This window comes from Felis catus, chromosome A2 (genome assembly GCF_018350175.1).
Source record: "Felis catus isolate Fca126 chromosome A2, F.catus_Fca126_mat1.0, whole genome shotgun sequence".
Lineage (NCBI taxonomy): Eukaryota > Metazoa > Chordata > Mammalia > Carnivora > Felidae > Felis > Felis catus.
This window is the reverse complement of record NC_058369.1, coordinates 77218896-77241750: the sequence shown is the minus strand read 5'-3', so window position 1 is coordinate 77241750 and position 22855 is coordinate 77218896. Positions and strand designations below refer to the sequence as shown.

At 43.2% G+C, this 22855-nt stretch overlaps 1 protein-coding gene across 1 annotated transcript in view; it reads right to left on the bottom strand.

Moving 5' to 3' along the window:
- Window positions 1–22855, bottom strand: part of SLC26A3 (solute carrier family 26 member 3) — a 47328-nt gene that overhangs the window by 10059 nt on the left and 14414 nt on the right. Inside the window, exons 2-16 of the mRNA XM_006929111.4 lie at window positions 19422–19636; window positions 18657–18796; window positions 16835–16945; window positions 16407–16579; window positions 14938–15102; window positions 12493–12645; window positions 12000–12082; window positions 7655–7802; window positions 7443–7556; window positions 7259–7336; window positions 3796–3891; window positions 2788–2894; window positions 1618–1687; window positions 1434–1526; window positions 17–112 (exon numbers count right to left, since the gene is read on the bottom strand). Of these exons, the coding sequence (XP_006929173.1) occupies window positions 17–112; window positions 1434–1526; window positions 1618–1687; window positions 2788–2894; window positions 3796–3891; window positions 7259–7336; window positions 7443–7556; window positions 7655–7802; window positions 12000–12082; window positions 12493–12645; window positions 14938–15102; window positions 16407–16579; window positions 16835–16945; window positions 18657–18796; window positions 19422–19552 (1758 nt within the window). The 5' untranslated portion in view covers window positions 19553–19636. The remainder of the gene's footprint in view (window positions 1–16; window positions 113–1433; window positions 1527–1617; window positions 1688–2787; window positions 2895–3795; window positions 3892–7258; window positions 7337–7442; window positions 7557–7654; window positions 7803–11999; window positions 12083–12492; window positions 12646–14937; window positions 15103–16406; window positions 16580–16834; window positions 16946–18656; window positions 18797–19421; window positions 19637–22855) is intronic.

Below are 22855 nucleotides of genomic sequence, written 5' to 3'. Positions count from 1 at the left end.
AAAAAAAGACATTTACTGGTGTCACTTGCAGCAAGCCTTTTTTCTGCAGTTTTCGGATTTTCTTCAAAGCTTTGTTGCGCTTGCGTAGAATTCGTAGTGGATTAAAGCCAACCTGAAAAATCCATTGCTATGTTACAAGAGTGCTGGATATTATACTGCTGAATATTATAGCGCAGAATTCTAATAACTGTAAGTGGGATGGGTTGGGGTTGGGGCACGTAATAAAGATACTTGTAATAAAATTTAAAAATTGTTCAAACGATGTCAGTGATGACATTGTGTCTGACTCTGGTCCGCTCAGGCTGTGTGCTGTTATCAACATGCAAAAACCTCTGTGCCGCCTGGGTTTGTTATAAATTATCCATCAGTAGGTCTAAACTCTATTTAAATCTGTGTGTGTGTGTGTGTGTGTGTGTGTGTGTGTGTTTGGCTTATGCAACCCTTAGGGGATTTTATTTACTTTCTATTTGTTGGATATGGTGACAATTAGTACTCTGCTTCTATGTAATTTTGATTCTATTAAACTTTATATGATTGTATTTTACGATATCTATCATTTTATGATTTTATAATTTTAGCATTAGATCTGAGGGCAACCTTCGTTTCCTCCTTTTCAAAGTAAATGTGTTCTGTGGCAATATTTAGCTCCAGAGTCATAGGGAAGAAGAATCACATTATGTAATAAAAAAAATCCTTGACAAAAAAATGTAATTAGATGGAAGATAAGACTAAGTGAAAAGGACAATATAAAAAGCCATATGAGCAATATAATAGCATCTTTGAAAAAAAAAATAGCTGGGTAGGAAAATATTTGATGCACGCCAAATGAATAATAATAGGGCTTAAGGCAGAAGCTCTATGCAAAGTACAGAGCAGACCAAAAGGCAGGTTAGAGAATAAGTGCTGGTCTTTTGTTTCTTAACCTTAAAGGCTGCTTCTCTGTCATCTTCTCTTCAGCCCATCAGGGACATTCAGCTGTCCTTTGGTGTTAAATGTTCATGTAAGTTACATTCACTCATTTCCATTTAGATCATAAATATTCACTTGCTATCCTGAATATCTTCAATGACAGTCAAATAATAAGTACTCTCTTGTTTCTGAAGTTGGTGCCTAAGGAAAATCTGTAGGTTACTATCTACGAAAACCCAGCAACCCCAAATCCTGTGATACGTCCTTTCATTCTATAGCAAAATTGGATAAAAGTTGGCTCTGTATTGAATCTCATCCAAAGGGCCTTACTTCCCAACATATGCCTGGGCCCCTTACAAGGTAGTTTCACCTGCTCTGGAACACGGGACAGAAAAATACTAACACAATCCGGCGTCAACATATGTGAAATCATTAACCCTCTGTTGGCAGAACAAACACTTCCCTCCTAGATATTCAGTGGAGTTACAAAAAGTATATATACATGTAACAACTTCAAACCTTACAGCATCGATAAGTTTCTGCTTAAAGAAATGAATGTTTGCAAAGTAGATGGGAGATGGACACCTGAAGATCTTCACCCCTTCTGGTTCATACATCTGTAAGGCAGAGAAGTACTATGAGATGATGCCCTTTGGATTCATATTGATATCTTTCATCAAGTCAAAGTCAAAAATGAATCTTCCTTACGTCAGAGTAATCTTTTTTATTCTTATAGACGTTGCTCCTTCCAACATTCGCCAGTGTGCTGCATTTTGGACTGTAGGGGAAAATCAACACCAAGTGAATTACTCGTGCGTGTTTGTTAACATGGACCTTTCCCAGCCTATCAAAGACGGCTCACTTTCAAAATTTAAAAGGCTGGGGATTCATCATGCCACGAGGCACCCTGGAGGGCAAACAACTCATTGCCCTCCCACGCCTCCTAGAACAGGGCCTCCCACTTACCACCTCCCACTCTACAAAGTGCTTCCATATGCTTTTGCTGTTTGGATCCCGAATATCACAGTTATTCAGTGAAATAGACAGATGGAGTTACCCATTTGTAGTGATAAGGACGTGGTATAGCATAATGTTTTGCCTGTGACCACTTGGTTTGTCTCTGTGATTGATGGGTCCTCAAGAAATGAGTGAAAACATAAATGAATAAGAGAGTGCAGGAACATTTCAACATAAACGTGTTCCATCAGTCAGGTATTAACGTTAACTATACCACCTTCTGTTCTAGAACTCTTAAAGCAACCAAGAAGCCTGTTTCTCTGTCACACCATGTCACCTAACACAGGCTGAGTGACCACATGGTGGTGACACTGTATGGCAGAGATGTAAGAATCAGGAAGATGTTTGGACTGGACGTTAAGAATCAAGAATGCTAACTAGCTTTTGTGTCCTTTTCAGACAAGAGGTGACTTGGAGAAGTTCTCTAGTCCGGCTCCCTGTTTTTCAGGTGGGAGCACAATCTAGCAACCCCTAAAGAGGAACAGCCCTCCACTAGACGTGGAGAATCCCACAGTCTTTGTGGGAACACATTTCCATGTCCAGCAAGGCTAGGGCAAAGACATCAAACCTGCTCAGAGGATAATGACTTTCGGTTTACAGCTGGGCAAACAGGCTCCAAGATTTATATGATTTCTTTGAATTTGTGGCAAAGCCATTGGCCCACCAACAGCTGGTGGGACCTGGGCTGACGTTCTGGGGTCACCTTGAGGCGAGTGACGTGAGGAAGAACAGACTGGCCCACCTTGATAGATAAGGATGCCTGTTAACCAAACTACATTCCCCTTAATCAGTGACAAGTATTTTTCCCCTTCCAAGGGCAGGTTGAAGTCTGCAAGGATGCAGAGCACGACAAACACTCACAACTGGGTCCTGAACACAATGGTCAGGAGCTGGAATGCCACGCTGGCCGCCAGGCCCAACCCGAGTCCCAGGACAATGGCAAAGATGAAGGTCATGATCCATATCAGCTGTAAAGAGAAGACAACGCATGCAGCACAATTTAGTCCGACTCAAGTCCAGTGTCTTAGGTCCGGAGCTCTGAGAAAGCATGAGCTTCTAAAGTCAAAGCAGAGGCCAGACGTGTACAGGACAAGGGACCTGCCTCGAGAGGTCATTTCTGTGGGTTCATTCGGAGCTGCAGAAACGCATGCAAATATTTTTACAAGTCCGAAGAGACTGGGTCCATTTCTAATCCCATCCCTGAGCCAGTTAAAGAAAGGACTGAGCCTAACACCGTGGAAACAGGACCTGTTGGTTACAGTCAGCAAACTAATGGGCAGCAAATTAATTTCTTACTTGTGGCCTGCTGTTTTAATCAATGGCTACTATCTGTACAAGAATCATAGCTTGCTCAAAGGGTGTTAAGATCCCCAACAATTATCTATCAGGAACTAAATTAAACCAAGTGTAGCTGATTACTTTATTCCTGTTAAGTACCGTAGGAGATGTAAGCAACCTTTTTATGCCCCAGACTTTGATCCTGATAAAATTATGGACTCTGCTTCTCCTCCTCGCAAGGCATGCCAAGTGCGAGGGGAGACTTTCTAGAGTATTTCCAAGAGGAATGTTCAGAATTTAAATTCCTCCCAGATCCTCTGGAAACGAACGTGTGATCTAATGAAGAACAGGAGTACTAGTGTTTCATGGGCATTTCCTACTTGCAAGTGGCTCGTTCTTTTAAATTAAAATCCCTGAGGATGATCGTTAGCGTATGCAGTTTAAAAGCAGCAAGTGAAATAAGCTCAGATATTTGAACAGACGTAGGGAAACAACATTGCACTTAGCTTACACTACGAACACGCACTTCCCATCAGTATCAGGACGGCGTCCCGATTCCTCCCTCTTTCAAATGTCGTCACCTCTACTCACACAATCGTATTTATCCTTTTGCCACAGTCTTCGTATTTCTGTGAACTGCATCAGCATTCCCTTCAGGTTCCCAAGTGCTAACGCTGCCAGGACAGACTGCAAAAAAAACATTGAACAGCAGATGTACTGAAAGATAATCAAAGAAGCCATGCAAAGCAAAGGTGAAGGCTGTAGATAAGTTGTGTCCTTTAAAGGGCCTCGAAGCCTATCACAGAACACACCCTTTTCCGGTATACAGTGCCATCAAGATGCACCAGGTCTGAGACTCTGACCTGTTCCCAGTCATGGCTTTGTCTCCACCATAGTGTCGGCTGCAGGCTATGGATGGGATGAAAGCACTTGCTAGCCTGTCCTTTGGGACAGAGCCAGGCAGCTCTTAAGACCTACACCTTGAAAAATTTTCCCCAAAGATAACCTGTTTGGTGATGGGGAGGCAGGTTGCTTTTCATTAAAAACAAAAAACAAAAAACCTTGGGAAGCTTGGCACACCTGGAATCATAATTCAAGCCTTTGATAACGATCAGCATTCAACCATTTGTTAAGAGGAAGCTGAGGTTAGCCGAGATTTGAGGCACCCTCTCTGGCACAGCATGAGCCATGTCTGTCTTGTTCCCTGCTATATCCCCGGGACTGCCAGGACTGGTAAACAAATGCATATAGGATGGGTTTTGATACTTATTCGGTGAGTGGATATGCTAATGAATTAATATTTCCCAATATTAGCCAGCCCTAACCACTCATTAACACGGCCTCTTTTAAGAAACCCTGATGTTGGGGCGCCTGGGTGGCGCAGTCGGTTAAGCGTCTGACTTCAGCCAGGTCACGATCTCGCAGTCCGTGAGTTCGAGCCCCGCGTCAGGCTCTGGGCTGATGGCTCAGAGCCTGGAGCCTGTTTCCGATTCTGTGTCTCCCTCTCTCTCTGCCCCGCCCCCGTTCATGCTCTGTCTCTCTCTGTCCCCCAAAAAATAAATAAACGTTGAAAAAAAATTTTTAAAAAGAAACCCTGATGTTGATACAACTTGATTAGTAGATTCACGAAGAATGATCTGGGTGGTAAACTCTCCTCTAACCCCAGCAACACTTGGGGCTTCTGCTTCTCCACGTGCCAAAATGAAATCATTTGTCTTGCAGGAATTAGGATAGTTCTGGTAGAAAAAAAAAATGCAGACTAGGCAACTATGCTCCCTTCCTTATTCGGATTTTAACACAACGGTAGGAACATGCTCCCGACACCCACCCCCCACCCCCAATTCAAGCTGTTCGTTTTGAAAGGACGATGGCATTTGTGTATCGACCGCTGTTATGCCGTCCCGGCGCAGTGCATGAAGAAGAGCCCGACAGCTTTTATTTTCCCATCTCAAAGATAGTTTGACTGGTCTGGGTGTTTTTTGATTTTCAAAGTAACATTCAGAACTTAATATCTAACCGGTTAATTTTACTCACTGTGAGAACAGAGGCCATTGTTTAGGGCACTAAATAATGGCCTTGGTGGCATGAAAGGGAAATTGCCAGTTAAAAAAATGGCGAAAACCGAATAGAGCCTGTAATCTAGTTAGCAGTATGGTTTTGTACTGGTTTTGGTAATGTACTGTGGCTACATAAGATGTCACCGCCGTGGTGGCCGGGTGAGGGGTCTGCCGGGCTCTGTACAATGTGCTCTCCCCCCTCACCTGGTCAGTATTCCACAGAGAAACAATTTTTGAAAAATTTTCATTGAGATCCCTACACAACAGAGCCCTTTCAAAAAATAAAGATTACAGAGCACTGAGAAGCCATAGAAAGGAAAAGGGGGATAATCTTAGAGGGAACCAGGCATCCATACTGCAGTTGATATAAAGCATTAAACACGGATGAAAGGCTTCGAAGTCCGCTGATCCTTAATCAGCACTCAAGAGACATTTATCATTAGCTACTGGCATATTTCCTATGACACGGAGAAGCAAGCCAGCTGTTCCAAGCAAACAGATGTTGCACGCACAATGGCAGAACGTGTCACATGGATCCTTTGTAGCAGGGCCTTTGATTCAGGCCCTCGGTGTGCTTTATTCATGAGGGAGAGAGGATTTTAAATGGCAATTACTTCTTGAGGTTCTCTATCTCGATGTGCGTGAGGTAGAGCCCAAGCGTATCTATGGGAAAAGCACAGTAAGCCAGAATTCTCAGTGGGGAGGGGGGCTGTATGCGCACTTGTTTCTATTGAGATCTACATTCTTCTATTTCTTTGAGGGACTTCTTGATTCCTTTGGAAATCAGTTAGCTCGTGGAGAAGGCACCTTTTCGGCCAATAGCACTCCGCAAGGCTTGAAGACAGATTTGGCCAGTGGGGCTCTTTGGCACAACCACACTGTTTGTCCAGAAACCTGGCAACATCGTCACTTTCCAGCCACCAACCAACAAGGAAAAAGGCCTAGATACCAACCAATAAACACTGGGGGCCCGTGTCCTACCTCTATGCCCTTTGTAGTCAGAAGTGTAATATAATGTTTATAGAGTAACAACAATACGACGGTAATAATATCAATAATAATGGCTGCCATTCATTACCTGCTTGCCCCGTGCCAGGCCCCGAGCTAAGTCCTTAATGTACAATATTTCATTTCGTTTTCACAGTGACTCTGTGACGCGGGTACTGTTTCCCTCCCTATTTTACAAACGGAGCACTTGAGGTTCAGAGAGGTTAAGTAATTTGCCCCAAAGCACACAGAGAATAAGTGCCAGGGCCGGGATGAGAAAAGTAGGCCTACAGGACTTGAGCTCCAGGGCTCCGTGGAGCCCCTCAAAATTATATGACCACCACGAAGAGCAACGCATTTACCATTGTCGGTCTCCTAGAGATCCTCTGTTTCCCAGAGGATCTGCTGTTTTTAAAAATCTGGGTGCTGTCGCAGGTTGCAAAGCACGAACCTAAACCCTCAAAGATGACAGCAGAGATGGACGAAGGAGCACGAGGGTGAGGATGGGAGGCCTGTGTGTGGCGCTCGCTTCCATCCCGCAGTCACCCGGCGCCGGGCTTGGAGTCCAGACTAACTCCGGGAGCTGCAGGGCGGATCCCTAAGGACGGTTGTGTGGCTGGTAGCACCACTCCCGGAAGCTGATAGCGGCCCCGGCTACCTCGGCCTTTAGGAAGATCTTCACTCCCGTCAATGCACATGGAGGCTGCGGTGCCAACGTGTCTTCCCGTCCAAACATTAGTTATATTCGGGGCTACGGACACGCCGGAGGGTAGAGTAGATAAGGTAGCTGGGGCATTTTGCATTCCTAACATTCATAAAATGCCGCCAGTGGAAAAAAAATAAGTATTTTTGGCCCACGAGTATTGATTAGGAAGAGTGCTTGAGAGCCTGCAGCGAGCTCATTTTCCCATTCAGTTTGTGCTTCCAGAGTTGAAGAACCAGGGTCTTGGATTCCTCCCGCAAAGCGGAGAGACAGAGAGAGAGAGTACCCAAAGGCAGACAGGCGTTACCTTTTGTAGTGGCTCCAGAAGAAATCCAATGGATACAATGACAATCAGAACGATGATAGCAGAGAGAAGCCCAGCAATCTGTTAACGACGAAAAGATGCTCATCATGGAATTGCCTTCTCCCCTGGCTTGGATTTCCCCGGCACAATCGCCAGGGGGGCCCTGGCAGCAAAGACCCTGAAATACCTGTGTTTTGCCTCCAGTGCTCTCCTGAACCCCCGATCTGGAGAGGGCAGTACTCGCGGCAAAGCCTTTGAATGATCCACTGAATATGTTACTCAGTCCCAAGGCTATCAACTCCTGGCAGGAGAACGAAGAGGAGAATCTTTTTTAGAGGTGGCACCGTCGAATATTACTCAGAGTGGCCAAAGGACCCCCAGCATAGGTTGTAAACTTACCTGATTGCCATCAATCGGGTAATCATACTTGAGGGAATAGACGCTGGCCACTGAGAAGGCCACCACAAAGCCAACGATCGCGATGCCGAAGCTATCCCCGATGGTCTCTTGGAAAATCTGCATGTCGGGTGCGCTGGGGGACTGAAATCTGAAAAGGAAATTGAGCCGAGTTTGAATGTCACCAACCTACTAATAAACCTTCAGTGGCATCCATTTGCCCTCAGGAAAAGCCCGAATTCTTTAGCAAGGCCCCCATCCCTCCCTCCCCCCCCCCAACTCCTGCTCAATCGCTATCATTTCCCAGAATTTGTTCTCCAGCAATACCAAGCTTTTTTGTTTGTTTCTCAGAGGCATCACCTGTACTCTTAACTTGGAAGCTTCGAATTTGCTGTTCCTTCTGCCCGTACCATTCCCCTCATCCCCCTCCCTCCCTCCTTCCAGAAAGTCCTCCCTCACCACCAAGGTCAGGGTTAGTTGACATTCTCCAGGCTTCTCCAGCTCTGGATGCTTCCCTTCCTTATCCCTCCCTCCCACCCCACCCCCCCCAACTCCCTACCCCGACACAAAGCAGGGACTATGACTACTTCATTATTCTATCACCAGGACTGAGCATTCTTCATGACGTACATCATGGCGTACGTCAATAATCGTCTGGCGAATCAATGAATGAATGCAGTCCAGGCTGACTTTTGTCTCACTGTGGAGTGTGGCCAGCAAGAATTTAGCACCACCACAAACTTTGGAATCTGTTATCTTACTGTTGAAAAGCAATGCTGCCTGATTTTGATACAAGAATGCCAATCCAGTCCCATGATAACGGTGCATCTGATATTTTGCTAGTATAGCCACGCCATAAGGTACACTTGTATCCCTCTAAGCTTCATGCAACATGTCTTAGATCCCACTGGTATTGTTACGCTGGATTGAAAAGCATCACCCGTAATCCCTCCAACAGTCATCCATGGATGAAGGTCTTTGAATGAACACAGTTCAAGACAAGGGAAGCGAGAAAATCTCCCCTCCATTGATAGCAATACCTTTCATGAAAAGCTGTTCGCAAACACATGGGCCTCGGACTCTGCCCTAGGTTCCACAGAACTGCTAGAGCCAGCTATAGCCCCGATGGAGAAGGGCATTTATAGTGACGTAGTGGTCAGGGAAACGTTCAGAGAAGAGCCATCTGTGTTTGTACCTTATGAATTTAGAACAGTTCAGTGATACTTACTAATTGTATTATAAAAGGTACAAGTATCTCCAAGTCAACGCCAATTTACTGACATGCTCAACTCCTGTCAACATCTGTTTCTGACCTAAATCTTAATGACAGTAGGTTTATTGGATCCACTGGACAATTTCCTACTTGCTGTTCATATTTTGTGAGTATCTGTGCTAATATACTTTCAACCTTAATCTTTAAAGAAATTTTTTTTATGTTTATTCATTTTTTTTAAGAGACAGAGTACAAGCGGGGGAGGGGCAGAGAGAGAGAGAGAGAGAGAGAGAGAGAGACATAATCCGAAGTAGGCTCCAGGCTCTGACCTGGCAGCACAGAGACCGACGCGGGGCTTGAACTCACGAGCCATGAGATCATGGCCACGAGATGAGCCGAAGTTGGATGCTCAACCGACTGAACCACCCAGGTGCCCCAGCTTTAATCTTGAAGAAGTACCATGACCACAAATGCTGCAGCTACCATGAATCGGAAAGTTAGCTTGGAATATTGTTTTCTACAAAACAAACCCCAAATCCATGATACAATGAAGATTTGCGTTTTATACCAAAATAACCAGAGGTCTGCTATTATTCTTGTGTCCTGGCCTCTAAATTCCTTAGACAGAGTGGTGTGGTGGAGATTTACAGTCTGAAAACTTGGATTCAGTTCCTGGCTCTGCTACGTACCCTTGCCTGAGCCAGTTTCCTCATTTGTAAAGGGAAGATAATAATGCTTGTTTTATTTACTTCATAATTTTGGGGGGGGGGTCAGATAAAATAATGAATACTGTTAGAACTATTAGAATACTAATAGAACATGAATACTATTTACACACTGTAAGGTACGAAGTGCCTGTTAGCTATTATTATAAGATCCCTCTGGAATCAGAATATGTCCTGTGTGTCTCCTTTACTGCTTCGATGATCACTTTCTTTCAGTCAGTGGGTGTGACTTCACAAAATCATTTCTGGGGTGTCATACTTATTAACAGCAGCTGAGCAATAATTAATAATCATTGTTTTCCAGGTGTATTCTTTTGCAGTCATCAGAAATTTAAAATGCCCACTCGGGGTCCTGGATGGCTTAGTCAGTCGAGCTTTTGACCTTTGATCCCAGGGTTATGGGGTCAAGCCCTGAGTTGGACTCTGCACTGAGCATGGAGTCTGCTTAAGATTCTCTCTCTCTCTATCACTCCCTCTGCCCCCTCCTCTGCTCACACATGCGCTCTTTCTCTTAAAAAAAAAAAATTAAAAAAATTAAATGCCCACTCAATTATCACTCAGAAAAAAATGGAGTGCAAAGAGCCCAGCACCTAATTTAAGTGCTAAATTAGCAACAGTTAGTAGTCATGCAGTGTGAGCGCTTACTCTAGGCCAGGCACCTAGGCATGTCACATGTATTAACACACTTAATCCTTACAAGAAGCCAATGTGAGAGCTACTATTTTTAGCCCTGTGTTTTCAGCCAAGGACACTGAGGCATAGAGTTTAGTTATTTGCCCAAGATCAAAAAATAACTCAAGTAAATCCGAGGCGCTTTGCCTCGAGAACAGCCGAGCTTGCCTACCGGGCTACACTGTCTCCCTAAATGCGAGTTATTCCTTCCCCCACCCCACAAACACTGTGGAGAGAGGTCCACCGACATTCAAGGTTTATTCACTAAGAAAAGTCTCTAAGACTGTAATTAAGTGTTCTTTTTTTTTTTTTTTTAACGTTTGTTTATTTTTGAGACAGAGAGAGACAGAGCATGAACGGGGGAGGGGCAGAGAGAGAGGGAGACACAGAATCAGAAGCAGGCTCCAGGCTCTGAGCCATCAGCCCAGAGCCCGATGTGGGGCTCGAACTCACAGACCGCGAGATGGTGACCTGAGCTGAAGTCGGACGCCCAATCGACTGAGCCACCCAGGCGCCCCTGTAACTAAGTGTTCTTAAGTTTATCTTTTATTTCCCAAATCCTTATGAAAAGATCCTCTTTAATTTTTCTATTTTAATTAATTTTAATTTTATTCTATTCTATTTTAATTTTAATCTATCATCTATCTGCCTACCTACCTATCATCTATTATCTATCATCTATCTATCTGTCATCTAGCTAGCTAGCTGTCATCTGTCTATGTAATTCATGTCTTCTAAAACTTTTAAATAAAGTATAACCACTTGCAAGTTGCAGAGTGAAGAGAAACCCTAGAAATGGTCTTTCAGTTTCAGACTAATTCCTGCTTAAAAATCTTTTAAATTAAAAGTGGTGTTTGAAATTCATTAAGTGTAACAGATGACTCTCCGGTGATAAAAATATTTTTGCTTTAAAATACACATACTTGCTTTTTTTTTTTAAAAAAAATGGTTATTTTAAAGTCCACTAAGCATATGAATGCTGATTCTTGGAATTCTCAAAAACTCTTTAGGCATGGGGAGGGAGGGAAGTCTTTTTTTTTTTTTTTTTTTTTTTTTAAACAGGAACACAATTTGTCCTTGGGAAGCAAATCGAAAGACATTGAGGCTATGGTCAGAGGGCAGAGAGAAGAAAGCCCAAAACTGGATCCCTCTTCTCAATCCGATAAATGCAATGCAATCAATACATTTTCAATGTCCTGGCATGAACTGGACCTCCCTTCCTGATCTGTAGCGTTAACTGTTGCTCTGGCCTTGTTTTGAATTTGATCACGAGGAAGGACAGAGTGTGCCCTATCTGGATTGCTCAAGCAGTGTGCCACAGGTATTCCTTCTGTGTCTCTTTTGAACTGTTGGAACTTGGCCCCAGTAACCTCAAACAAAACACTACATATTGTTTATAGTAATTTATGGACAAGGAAATCTGGCTTCATTTGGTTCCTTTTTTGGGAGGAAAAGCAGGTTTGATTTTCCTATTTTTTTACTTTGTTCTACTTTTACCTGCGTGTGAATCCCTGCTCATCTGGCGTGTGCATTCTTCCACGAGGACAGACTTTCTGACATTAAGAACTGCAGAGCCTCTGTGGCTCCTTCCTAGAAGGAGAGTATCGTGCCTTCCTCATCCTCCCAAGAGGGAGGGAGGGTTCTGAGCTGGATTAGTGCATTTCAGCTTGCGGCCCTCCGTAGCTACTGCCCACTCTCTAATCAGTGCTTGGAGACTGATCATAAAAGACACACTTACCCTCTTTTCATCTCCCCAACCACAGCCACCTCAAACCTGTTTTTGAAGTCAAAGCCATAGGACACACCTGTTGCGATCACAGTCTGCAAAGTTGCAAATTGCCCAAGTTAGAAATATGAGATAACGACTAACAGTCTGCTTAGATAAAAATCTCAAGGCCAGGCTTTGCTACTTTTTACAAAAGTCCTGAAGCAATTCTAATGTGTCACCAGAGTTAAGAACCACAGCTCTGATTCCCGTGGGTCTGTCACCCTCTCCGAGACCTTGCTCTCTGAGCCGGCCACGTCTTACATGGAGAGAACGAACCCAAAATCATAAAAGGAAGTCATTTAATTCTGCATGAAGAGAACGCCATACTAAAGATTACACCCAGAAAACGCAGAGATGGCATCTGTCCCACTAACACCTCCTGATCTGCAAATGGCAAAGGGCTTTCAACAGAACAACAGGAGACTAATGAATTCTGGAAGAAAGTCTGAAGATGATCAGTTACCATGATGAGTTCAATTGGGATGGGCACCGGAAGTTTGGCTTTGTAGCGCTGATTTATTTCTTTAACCACAAATACAATCAGCAGAATAATCAAGGATGTCACAAGGTCTGCAATATTAGTCTTCTCTATTTGTGTGAATATGGAATTCAGTACCTAAAATCATAAAAGCGAAAGACAGCCAAGTGCTATACTTTTTCTTTCTTTTTAAAAATCTTTTTTATTCTTACTTTTTTGTGAACTTTTTAAAAATTTGAGTGCAGTGGACACACGATGTTAGTTTCAGGTGTACAATACAGTGATTCGGCCTCTCCAGACGTTATGCTGTGTACATCACAGGCATAGCTCCCATCTGTCACCATGCAACTCTATTACAAGATCACTGACTGCATTCCCTATGCTGTGCCTTTATTTCCATGACACATTTATTTTACAGCTCAACTATATCTCCCTCTCCCCTTTACCAACTCCGCCCAAACCCCCAGCCCCACCCCTCTGGCAACCATCAATTTCTTCTCTGTCTTTATAGGTCTGATCCTGCTTTTTGTTTGTTCATTGGTTTGCTTCCCCCCGGCCAAGTGTTATATTAATGTACAATGTAGATGCAACATTTGATTATTTCCAAACAGATTTACAAGAAACATTGAGGCAAAAAGGCAGACATAGATGGCATAGCTCTCCTCTGTTCTGCTCATGTTAACCATGAATCAGTAATTGTAGCTACTACCATGGAGGTAGGAGAAAGGTAGGTTAGCATAGTATTGGCACCACACTGGTTTAGGGATGCTTTTGGCATTTTTGCTGGGAAGCTCTTTGGCCGGTGTCCAAAATTTTCACATTTTCACAACTGGTCTCTCTGCTTTTCTATCTCATTGGCCATTATTCCACAATCATCATCATTGCTCTATCCAGGGAATAACCTCTGGTCCCCAAAAGTTTTCTTAGCATGTGTCTCCTTAATTCCTGGCCTTTTTTTTTTTAAAGGTCAAAGCCCTTCACATTTCTTCGTTTACTGTCTGTGTCACTTTTGGGAATTTGTTTCCTAGCTAATTTTGTGCACTGTGCATAATCTTAATTTTTTTTTTTTTTAGTTTTATTTATTTATTTTGAGAGGCAGAGAGAAAGTTTGTGTGTGTGCACATGAGCAGGGGAGGGACAGAGGGAGAGAGGGAGAGACAGAGAATTCCAAGCAGGCTTCTCATTGTCAGCCTGCCTTGGGGCTTGAACTCACGAACCGTGAGGTCATGATCTGAGCCAAAATGAAGAGCCACTTAACCGACTGAGCCACCCAAGAGCCCGTGCATAATCTTAATTTTTGAGGCCACTTGGATTCCATATCCATGGGGTCGATATAGCTCAAGCAGGCCCCAAATAGATCTCAAATTGTTCCTCGAACATTCCACTTCTAGAATAGCTCTCTATGGGAGTGAGAGAGTATTGGTTCCAATATGGAGCAAATTCTGTCTCAACTCCCAATAACTACTAAGCCCAACTAATAAGCCCAAAGTTAATCAAAGCAAGGACATAACAAAGATCAGAGTGGAAATAAATGAAATAGAACTAAAAGGACAATAGAAAAGATCGATGTAACCAAAAGCTGATTTTTTGGAAAAGATAAATAAAACAGGCAAGCATTTAGCTAGACTCGGCAAGACAAAAAGAGAGAACTTAAATAAAATCAGAAGGGCTAAGAGGCACCTGAGTGGCACAGTCAGTTAAGTGTCCAACTCTTGATTTCTGCTCAGGTCATGATCTATGGTCGTGAGATAGAGCCCTATGTGGGGTTCCACCTTGAGCTGGGAGCCTGCTTAAGATTCTCTCTCTCTCCCTATTTCTCTGCCCCTCCTCTGCTCTCTCTCTCTCTCTCAAAAAAATAAAATAAAATAAATTGGGCTTTAAATAATCAGAAGCGCTAAGGACACGGTCATTCTGCAATACATCCTCAGGTAGAAGAAAGAGCGACTGCCCTATTTACACATTGGCTAATGTCCTTTTGCTTTATAAACAGGGATGCATCAAAGAGTCAGAAGAACCTCAATTTTAAAAGAACAAGACCTGCCTTTGAGAAACAGCGAAACGTTAACGTTCAATTAGCACATTTCTTTCAAAATAAAATTTGGAGGAAAGTTTTAAATCTTGGGACAAAATAGGAAAGCCTTTAATAAGGCACTTCAAGTTTTTCTTTTAAATAATACTTAAGAGTCAAATCTCAGAGCACTGGTACTTAATTTCCTTTGTTCACGTTGACCGGATGGTAGACGTGGTTGATATTCAGTGTTCTGCCCTTTGCCACTAATTTTTTCCTAATGTGACTAAATATCACCACCCGTTGACTTCTTGGAAGTTGTAGGCAAGCCCCACGACGAAGGCATTACCGGAAAGTTCTCCCAGACACACGATAGTAAATTTCACAGACTTCGATACTTTTTAGGCCAAAGGACTACTCACTTTGAAAATTGAAAATGGGTCAGTGTGTGCAGGAACATTCAGCTGAAGCATAAACTTGAGCTGAGAAACCAAAACGTGCACGGCAGCAGCTGTGGTGAAGCCACTGATTAGGGACTCCGATAGATAGATCACCACGAACCCAATCTGCAGAACTCCCATGAGCAACTGGGAAGAGAAGGGCAAAGGCCTTTGTTAGTGTAGATTACCGACACAGCTCAACAAACTAAAGCACCAGCCGCTGAAATGATTCAAAATGTAAAGGTTCAGCCTGTATGCCTGTGTCTTGAAGCAGGTGTCCTTGTCTCCTGGAACACCTCGGGTTCAGGGTGCCTCCCTCCCCTTCCTTCCCGTATCCTACCTGCAAGGTCGATCATGACATAGTGTTCACATAGCGTGTGAGTCTAGTATACCCCAAGAAGTAGCAGGCTTATTCGTCCCCGCTCCACCTTTTAAGATGCCATACGTTTAGAAGACTCACCCAACATACCTTCCACAGCAAAAGCTTATCTAGAATCAGCCCTCATAAATTTTCCCATGTAATTTTAAGTGACTTTCTAGCTGCTATGGCATTCATGGGTGATCATCCATTCATGTTCCTTCCAACAAGTTACTTTCATAGGAAGGACACAACTGTGTATTAAACCTCAGAAGTGCTCGCTTTTAACCAGGGGCCACAGTTGTTAATTCCCCCAAAGCATCAGTATTTTGCAGTAACATGAATGGACAGATTCTCCTTCCTTTGGATATCTGGATGGCCTTTCCATTCGCGTCTTGGAATGCAGCCGGATCTGTGGGCACGCAAAGGCACTAGATGCAGAAACGTTATTTAAAAGAACCGGCCGTGTTGTCTGTCAGTTGGACACACTGCTGATGTCCTTGTTTAAATTGACTTTTTTTTTCTTTAAAGAATGATCTTAGCCAATAATATCACTAATGATAAATGTAGGCAACATCTTGAGGAATCCATGACATTTTCACTATTCCCTAGCAATGGTGTCAGGGGCATGAATGAGGCTTTAGCCCCTCCATAATCCTCTACAGCTTTCCCGAAAGTCTGATGTGGACAGTTCAAAGTGCTAAACCCCAACCCTTCCAGCTAGATTACAGTCCCTGAGGACTTAGAACGAGAAAAGTTCCAAAGATGCCAGTGTCACTATTACTTGCATATAGTTATGTTTAGTGACTATATTAATTTCAGGTATTTTACTGCATTAAGCATTTCTCTCCTCACCACTGGTGCCTCCCTGTTTCCACCTTTCCTTCTCTCTAGACCCACATTCACTCATCTTTGCAAGGTGGATCTTCTCTTCTGCTTCTGGCTGGGGGGAGGGACCCTTCTTATTTCCCGAAAGAGGGATACAGTCCAAAGGGAAGAGTGGAGGGGTGGCAGGAAGGAGAAAGAACGGAAAGATGTGCACCAGGGAGGGCAAGCAGCATGGGGAGGGCAGATCACACGAGAAAGTGCTCACCTGAATGATTCCAGAAAGGATTGTAACCGTGGCAGCCACCATCACCTTATACTCATCTGCTGATGAATCATTACTCATCGAGCTATTAGAGAGTTCCAGAGCAGCTGTACTCTCCGACGGGGTTAATCTCACAACTACTGCTCCCACCATCATACTCAGAACTGGAAATGGACCTAATTTGCAGAGGATGCATTGTAGTCAATATATGTCTCCCTAAGGCACAATTATCTTTCAACCATAACGTAGCGGATAAAAAGACCGCTCCCTGTAGCTCTGGCCTCCTTCCCCAGCCCCCAGTCCCAATTCTTACAAGAAACCATGACTGCCGTCCTGGGTTATGCACAATTTGAAATTAATCCAGTGCGTGGCTAATGGAGTCAACAAAGAAAAAGCAGTGTGAGCATTAATTAGCCGAAGAATTCACTTACCCACAGATATGTGTTTAGAAGTGCCCAAGAAAAAGTAGATTATAACTGGGAAAAAGGCTGCATACAGTCCGTAGCTTGGGGGGATGGTGACCAGCAGAGCAAATGCTAAACCTGTAAATACACAAGCATCAGGGTCTTTACTTCATGCAAGGGGAATCATAGAAGTCGTCATTAAGTCCTTCAAGTGTTTCAGACTGAACCTTAAAAATAAGTTACTTGATTAGCTCAAAGTGATTGAAGATGTAAATGTAGGAACTCAAACTATAATACTCTTAGAAGAAAATATAGGCGTAAGTCTTCTTAACCTTGGATGAGGTAATGGTTTTCTCATAAATGACACCTACAGCATGAGCAACAAATTGAAAACAGATAAAATTGAGCTCTGTCAAAATTAAATGTGTGCTTCAAAGGATACCATCAAGAAAGTGAAATGACAATCCACAGAATGGGAGAAATTATTTGCAAACCATATCTTGGATAAGAGTCTAATATCCAGAATATATAAATAGCTCTTGCAACTCAACAATACAAAAAATAACCTAATTTTAAAATGTGCAGAAGATTCATTTCTCCACAGATATACAAATTGCCAGTAAGCCCGTGTAAAGATGTTCGACATCATTAGCCGTCAGGGAAATCAAAATCAAAAGTAAATGAGATACCATTTCAGACTCACTCGGATAGCTAAAACAAGAAAGGCAGATACTAGCTAGTGTCCACAAGGCTGTGGAGAAATTTGAACCCTTGTATGTGGCTAGTGGGTTACCATGTGGCAGCAATTACTCTCCTAGGGATATACCAAAAAGAATTGAAACATAGGTTCACACAAAAAACTGGCACATAACTGTTCATAACAACATTATTCATAATAGCCAAAAAATGAAAACAACCCAAATGTCCATCAACTGATGAATGGATAAACAAATGTGGTATACCCATACCATAGGATGACAGTCATCATGGAAAGAGAGGAATTACCCTCACATGCTACTACCTGGATGAACCTTGAAAACATTGTGTTAAGTGGAAGAAGCCAGATACAAAAAATTCTGTGATTCTGTTTACATGAAATGCCCAGAATCGGCAAATCAATAGAGACAGAAAGTTGTTACCAGGGAGATGGATGGATGGATGGATGGAAAGTGACTACTAATGGACAAGAAGGTTTGGGGATGGTGCTGGTGATAAAAACGTCCTGGAATTGCATAATGATGATGGTTGCACAACCTTGTGAATATACACAAAGAACACTGAATTTTATACATTAAAAGGATGACTTTTATGATATATGAACTATGTGTCAATGTTACTTTATTTTTTGTAAATGTTTTTATTCACCGTTGAGAGAGAGAGAGAGTGAGGGAGAGAGAGAGAGAGAGAGAGAGAGAGAGAGCGTGAGCAGGGGTGGGGCAGAGAGAGAGGGAGACACAGAATCCGAAGCAGGCTCCAGGCTCCGAGCGGTCAGCAACACAGCCCAATGTGGGGCTTGAACTCACGAACCGTGAGGTCATGACCTGAGCCAAGTTGGACACTTAAGCGACTGAGCCACCCAGGCACCCCAATTACATCTCAATTTTATTTTTTAATATTTTTTTATTTTTATTTTTTACATTTTATTTATTTTTGAGAGACAGAGCACGAGCAGGGGAGGGGGAGAGAGAGAGGGAGACATAGAATCCAAAGCAGGCTCCGGGCTCTGGGCTGTCAGCACAGAGCCTGATGCAGGGCTCGAACTCACAAACCGTGAGATCATGACCTGAGTCGAAGTCAGACACTTAACCGAGGCACCCAGGCGCCCCACATCTCAATTTAAAAAAGTTACCTTGCAGTACAGCTACCAGCCCTGTGCTGATTCCGGAAACAATGTCACTGAGTAGCCATTCCTTTATCCGGTAGGCTGGTAACCAAGATGCTATGGGGAACAAAGACAGGGCGATTCTCTTGGCCTTTTGTGTGGAACAGCTGAAAACATTGAAAACCATACTCAGTTAATTATTATCAAATTTTAACATTGGGACCTAATTGTAGAGGAAAATTGATAAACGTGATACCATATTCAAGAATGAACGACCACGTTCACTACCTTTCCCCCTAACATTTGCCTGCTTATCCATATGGACTGCCTCCTGGTCACTACCCAAGGATTTTCTTCCTTTCTTTCCTTCTTTCCTTTTCTTTCTTCCTTCCTTCCTTCCTTCCTTCCTTCCTTCCTTCCTTCCTCCCTCCCTCCCTCCCTCTTTCTCTCTCTTTCTTTCTTTCTTTCTCTCTTTCTTTCAAAACATGCTGATTCTCTTTGGCCATAATAGAGCTTATGTGTCATCCTCAGCTTGGATTTTACAACGTTTCAGTGGAGAATTTTCCTCCGCCCTCATTTATTAGTCCTCTGATAGGGAAGTTGGGGTTGAGAGCTGAGACGATGTTCATTTTAGAGATTCCCTTTCCAGCTCTGACAGGGAGTAGGAGGTTTGGACACCAAAGATAAAAAGACTCTGGAGGCTATGGGCTAAAGCCAGAAAGGAGAGCTTGAGAAGTTAAGGAGAAGGTGTCTCACTTATTCCTCATTCCAGTACCTTAAAAAGTATCTTACCTACAACACACTTTGAGATGATCCAGAAAGGTCTTGTGATGCCTCTGCTTCTTCTTATGTTCTTCCCCAAAAGCATTCGCAGAATACACTGGCCTGGCTACAATGTACTGATTCCCAATGGGTTCGATCATTTTGCTTGCTCTGACGACTGTGGTAAGTGGGAGACCTTTGGAACTGTGTGGCAAACTGTTCTTGCCTTCAGCAGGTTCAAATGCCTGAAACCAAACAGGGCTTGCTTCTTAAATAACTCGGAGATAATGTGATGCAATTTACAGATGAGTGATCTCCGAACTGAATGTTACCACCTTTTGAGATCAAAAGAGACAGGATTAAGGGACCTAGATTGTGTTTTGCGACAGTGATATCACTTTTTACTCCAGTGAGCTGGACGCAGCTCCTTTGGGTAAGTAAACAAGGGCTTTTATTATTTATTTTTAAAAGATCACCAAAAAGCAATAAAAATGGACTCAGTTTACTAATCAGTGAGTGCATTTTTGTTGTTGTTGTTGTTTTTTTACTTGTTAGGTGCGATCTTATCAAGAAAAGGAATTTAATTTTTTTTCCTTAGGAACGTTTCCAAGGTTGTGGCATTAGGGTCCTGGGACAGCTGAGATTTAAAGTCTATTCATTGCCTCTTAACTTCCTGTCAAGGCTATTCCATTTTATACATCTGAATTTTTGTAATACCTATGAAATGCTTGAGCTTTGGGAAATTCAAGGATATTGCCCATTTATTTTTCTATTGTTTCTAGGAGAGTTTTTCCCACATGTAGCTGAGGAAACTATTGCATAAAGCAAGTATTACGTGCTTACTTCGTTGACCAGTGAGGAGATCTTTTTAAGAGATTTTGGGCAACTTTGTCAACCTCTCTGAGCCTCATCTATATCATTGAGCTTATAATACTCAAGGTTCAGGGCGCCTGGGTGGCTCAGTCAGTTAAGCGTCTGACTTCAGCTCAGGTCATGATCTCACGGTTCGTGGGTTTGAGACCTGCGTTGGGCTCTGTGATGACAGCCAGAAGCCTGCTTTGGATTTTGTGTCTCCCTCTCTCTCTCTGCCCCTCCCCAGCTTCCACTCTGTCTCTCTCTCTCTCAAAAATAAGTACATTAGAAGTTTTTTAAAAATAATACTCAAGTTTCAAGGTAACTCTGAAGATTATATGAGAACGTTTTTACAGCACCTGGAGCATCTGGCATGGCGCCTGGCACACTACAGACTTTCGCTAAGTGATCGTTCACATCCTAGCTATTTGCATTTTCTGCCTAAGATGTTTGTATTTTTCATTGTTGTTGTTGTTCTTATCTCAATCAATTTTGCAAAATCTTTTTAATGCACCTGACCTATTTGGCCCTCACACTCCTTTAAGGCGCTTCTTGTTCTTAGTGTCCTCTTCCTACTAATGAGAAAATAATAGCACGCTCCTCACCACAAAAATCCAAGTACTCTTCCTCGGGTAAGAGAGCTAGCGGAGGGTCAAAAACACAGCTTCCGATTTCAGATTTCTTTGCTGTGTCTTCCACAGCATGTGCGGCTTCTCTATTGTCCAGCGTGCAGGTGAGTGAGGACCTGTCCAACTACCATTAGCATTTTGCCCTGTAACCTTGTTTCTGTGTCGCTACCCACAATCCCCAGAATTTTGTTCCCTGACCTCAATCACAGTTATTAATTGAATCATTTCAAACTAGATCGTACCTTGTGGCATGGAGCTCTCTCACTGCTCAAGGGATTTCCGGCGTGTTTGCGGAGCTCAAGTGACAACCGGGAATCAGACGGGGCCGCGACTTCCGTTCCACCTGTCTCGTCTTTGACCACCCATTTCTCTCCCCCATCCTATTCCCTCGTGTCCTCTAAAGTCCTCTCTACTGATCTTCTCTGACCACTGTGGAGTGCTTCTGCCTCATCTTCTGGCTTGACCTCCAGAATTTGGGGTGTTTTTGAGCTTTGTTGTGACTGTTAGACCTCCTCTGTTCTTCTTTCTGAGACTTCTCCCCTCCAAACGAGCTGCTTGTTTTCCTAGCCTCTTCTCTATCCGCCCCCCCCTCCACCCCATCCCCCCACCCCAGGCCCCAAGTGTCAAATCTCACCAATTACACACTACTCCTCATTGTCAGAAGAATGTTCAAGAAGTGGGATTGGCTCACTTAGTGCTATGCATGGCACGGATTTTTGTCCTTCTGTGCCAATTACCGACAATACAGCTGGGGCGTTAACACTTCACAGCTAATCCCCGTCAATGACTCTTGACACCTTAGATCTCTTGCAAACGCTGTCTGGAGTGTCTTTCAAGGACAGCTTTCATCCTGTGAGGTAGCCCACCTAGCCACCCTTAGGATGGAGAAGACGCCAGCACCGTGCCCTTATTTCATATGTCAGATGCTGCCGTGGACAGAAAAGAGAGATTCCACTATTTTGTCACTTTACTCCTATTTTCACCAAGTTGTCCAGAAAAAGTCATCAACTCTTTCTTAAGAAAGTACTTCTTTTTCTTCCTTTTGCTTCTGTATGTTTTTTCTCTGCTAAGACACGGTTTGATTTTTTTTTTTTTTTCCAGTTACATCGATGGTGGAAATAACTTCGTTTCTCTTTGCTTCTTTGCCGGAGGATGACCATGGCTGGTTCTTGAGTGGGTTCTGTCATACCTCCAGCTGGATCAAGGGCCTGGACCCCTCCATCCTGCCCCACATTGGAAAGTTCCTCCTCACCCCAAGCACCTACTACAAGGGGAAGCGCTCAAGGGTAGGCATCAGGGCAGCTAAAGAAATCTTTCCAGAATTTAGAGAAAGAGAGCTTGAGGGTCACATTCCAGTCTTGTGGTTTGTTCTTTTGCTCCCCTCCTTGCTTCCAAAGCTGCTGCCTCCTGGTCCACACATAGCACACAATGTGAGCCACTGAATCAACCACCGTGATGGCAATTCTGCCCGGAGAAGGTCCAGATAGTCATAAATTACTGTCATTCTCCATTTCATCGTTTCTGGGATTCTTTAGTATGACCTACATTAGTTAGGAATTTGAAAACAATTTTCTTAACTTTTTTTTTTGTTTGTTTTTTTACCTGAACAAATTACCTTGCCTCGGAAATTCTTGGAAAAAAATTTTTCTTGGTTCCTAGAATTACAATTCCGGTCTCGTCTCCAGGATTACACCCATATTAATATGTGCCTTTTCATGTTCTGATTTATCGTCATGCCTCACATTTCTCTCTGGGTTTCCTAGGGTGTCAGTGGCTTTTAGGGGATTGAAATTTTTTCTTAGGCATCTTTCCTCCTAATAATTTTAGAACTCAAAGCCTTGTTTGTACACATTTCCACTTTTATTTCCTTTCCGATGATGTGTTATTTAAAATTTTTTGGCCTTTGTGACATATATGTCATATACGTAGACTCACATATATGCATATGTATAGACCTATGTGGTTCTGAGGCTCAGTCATACA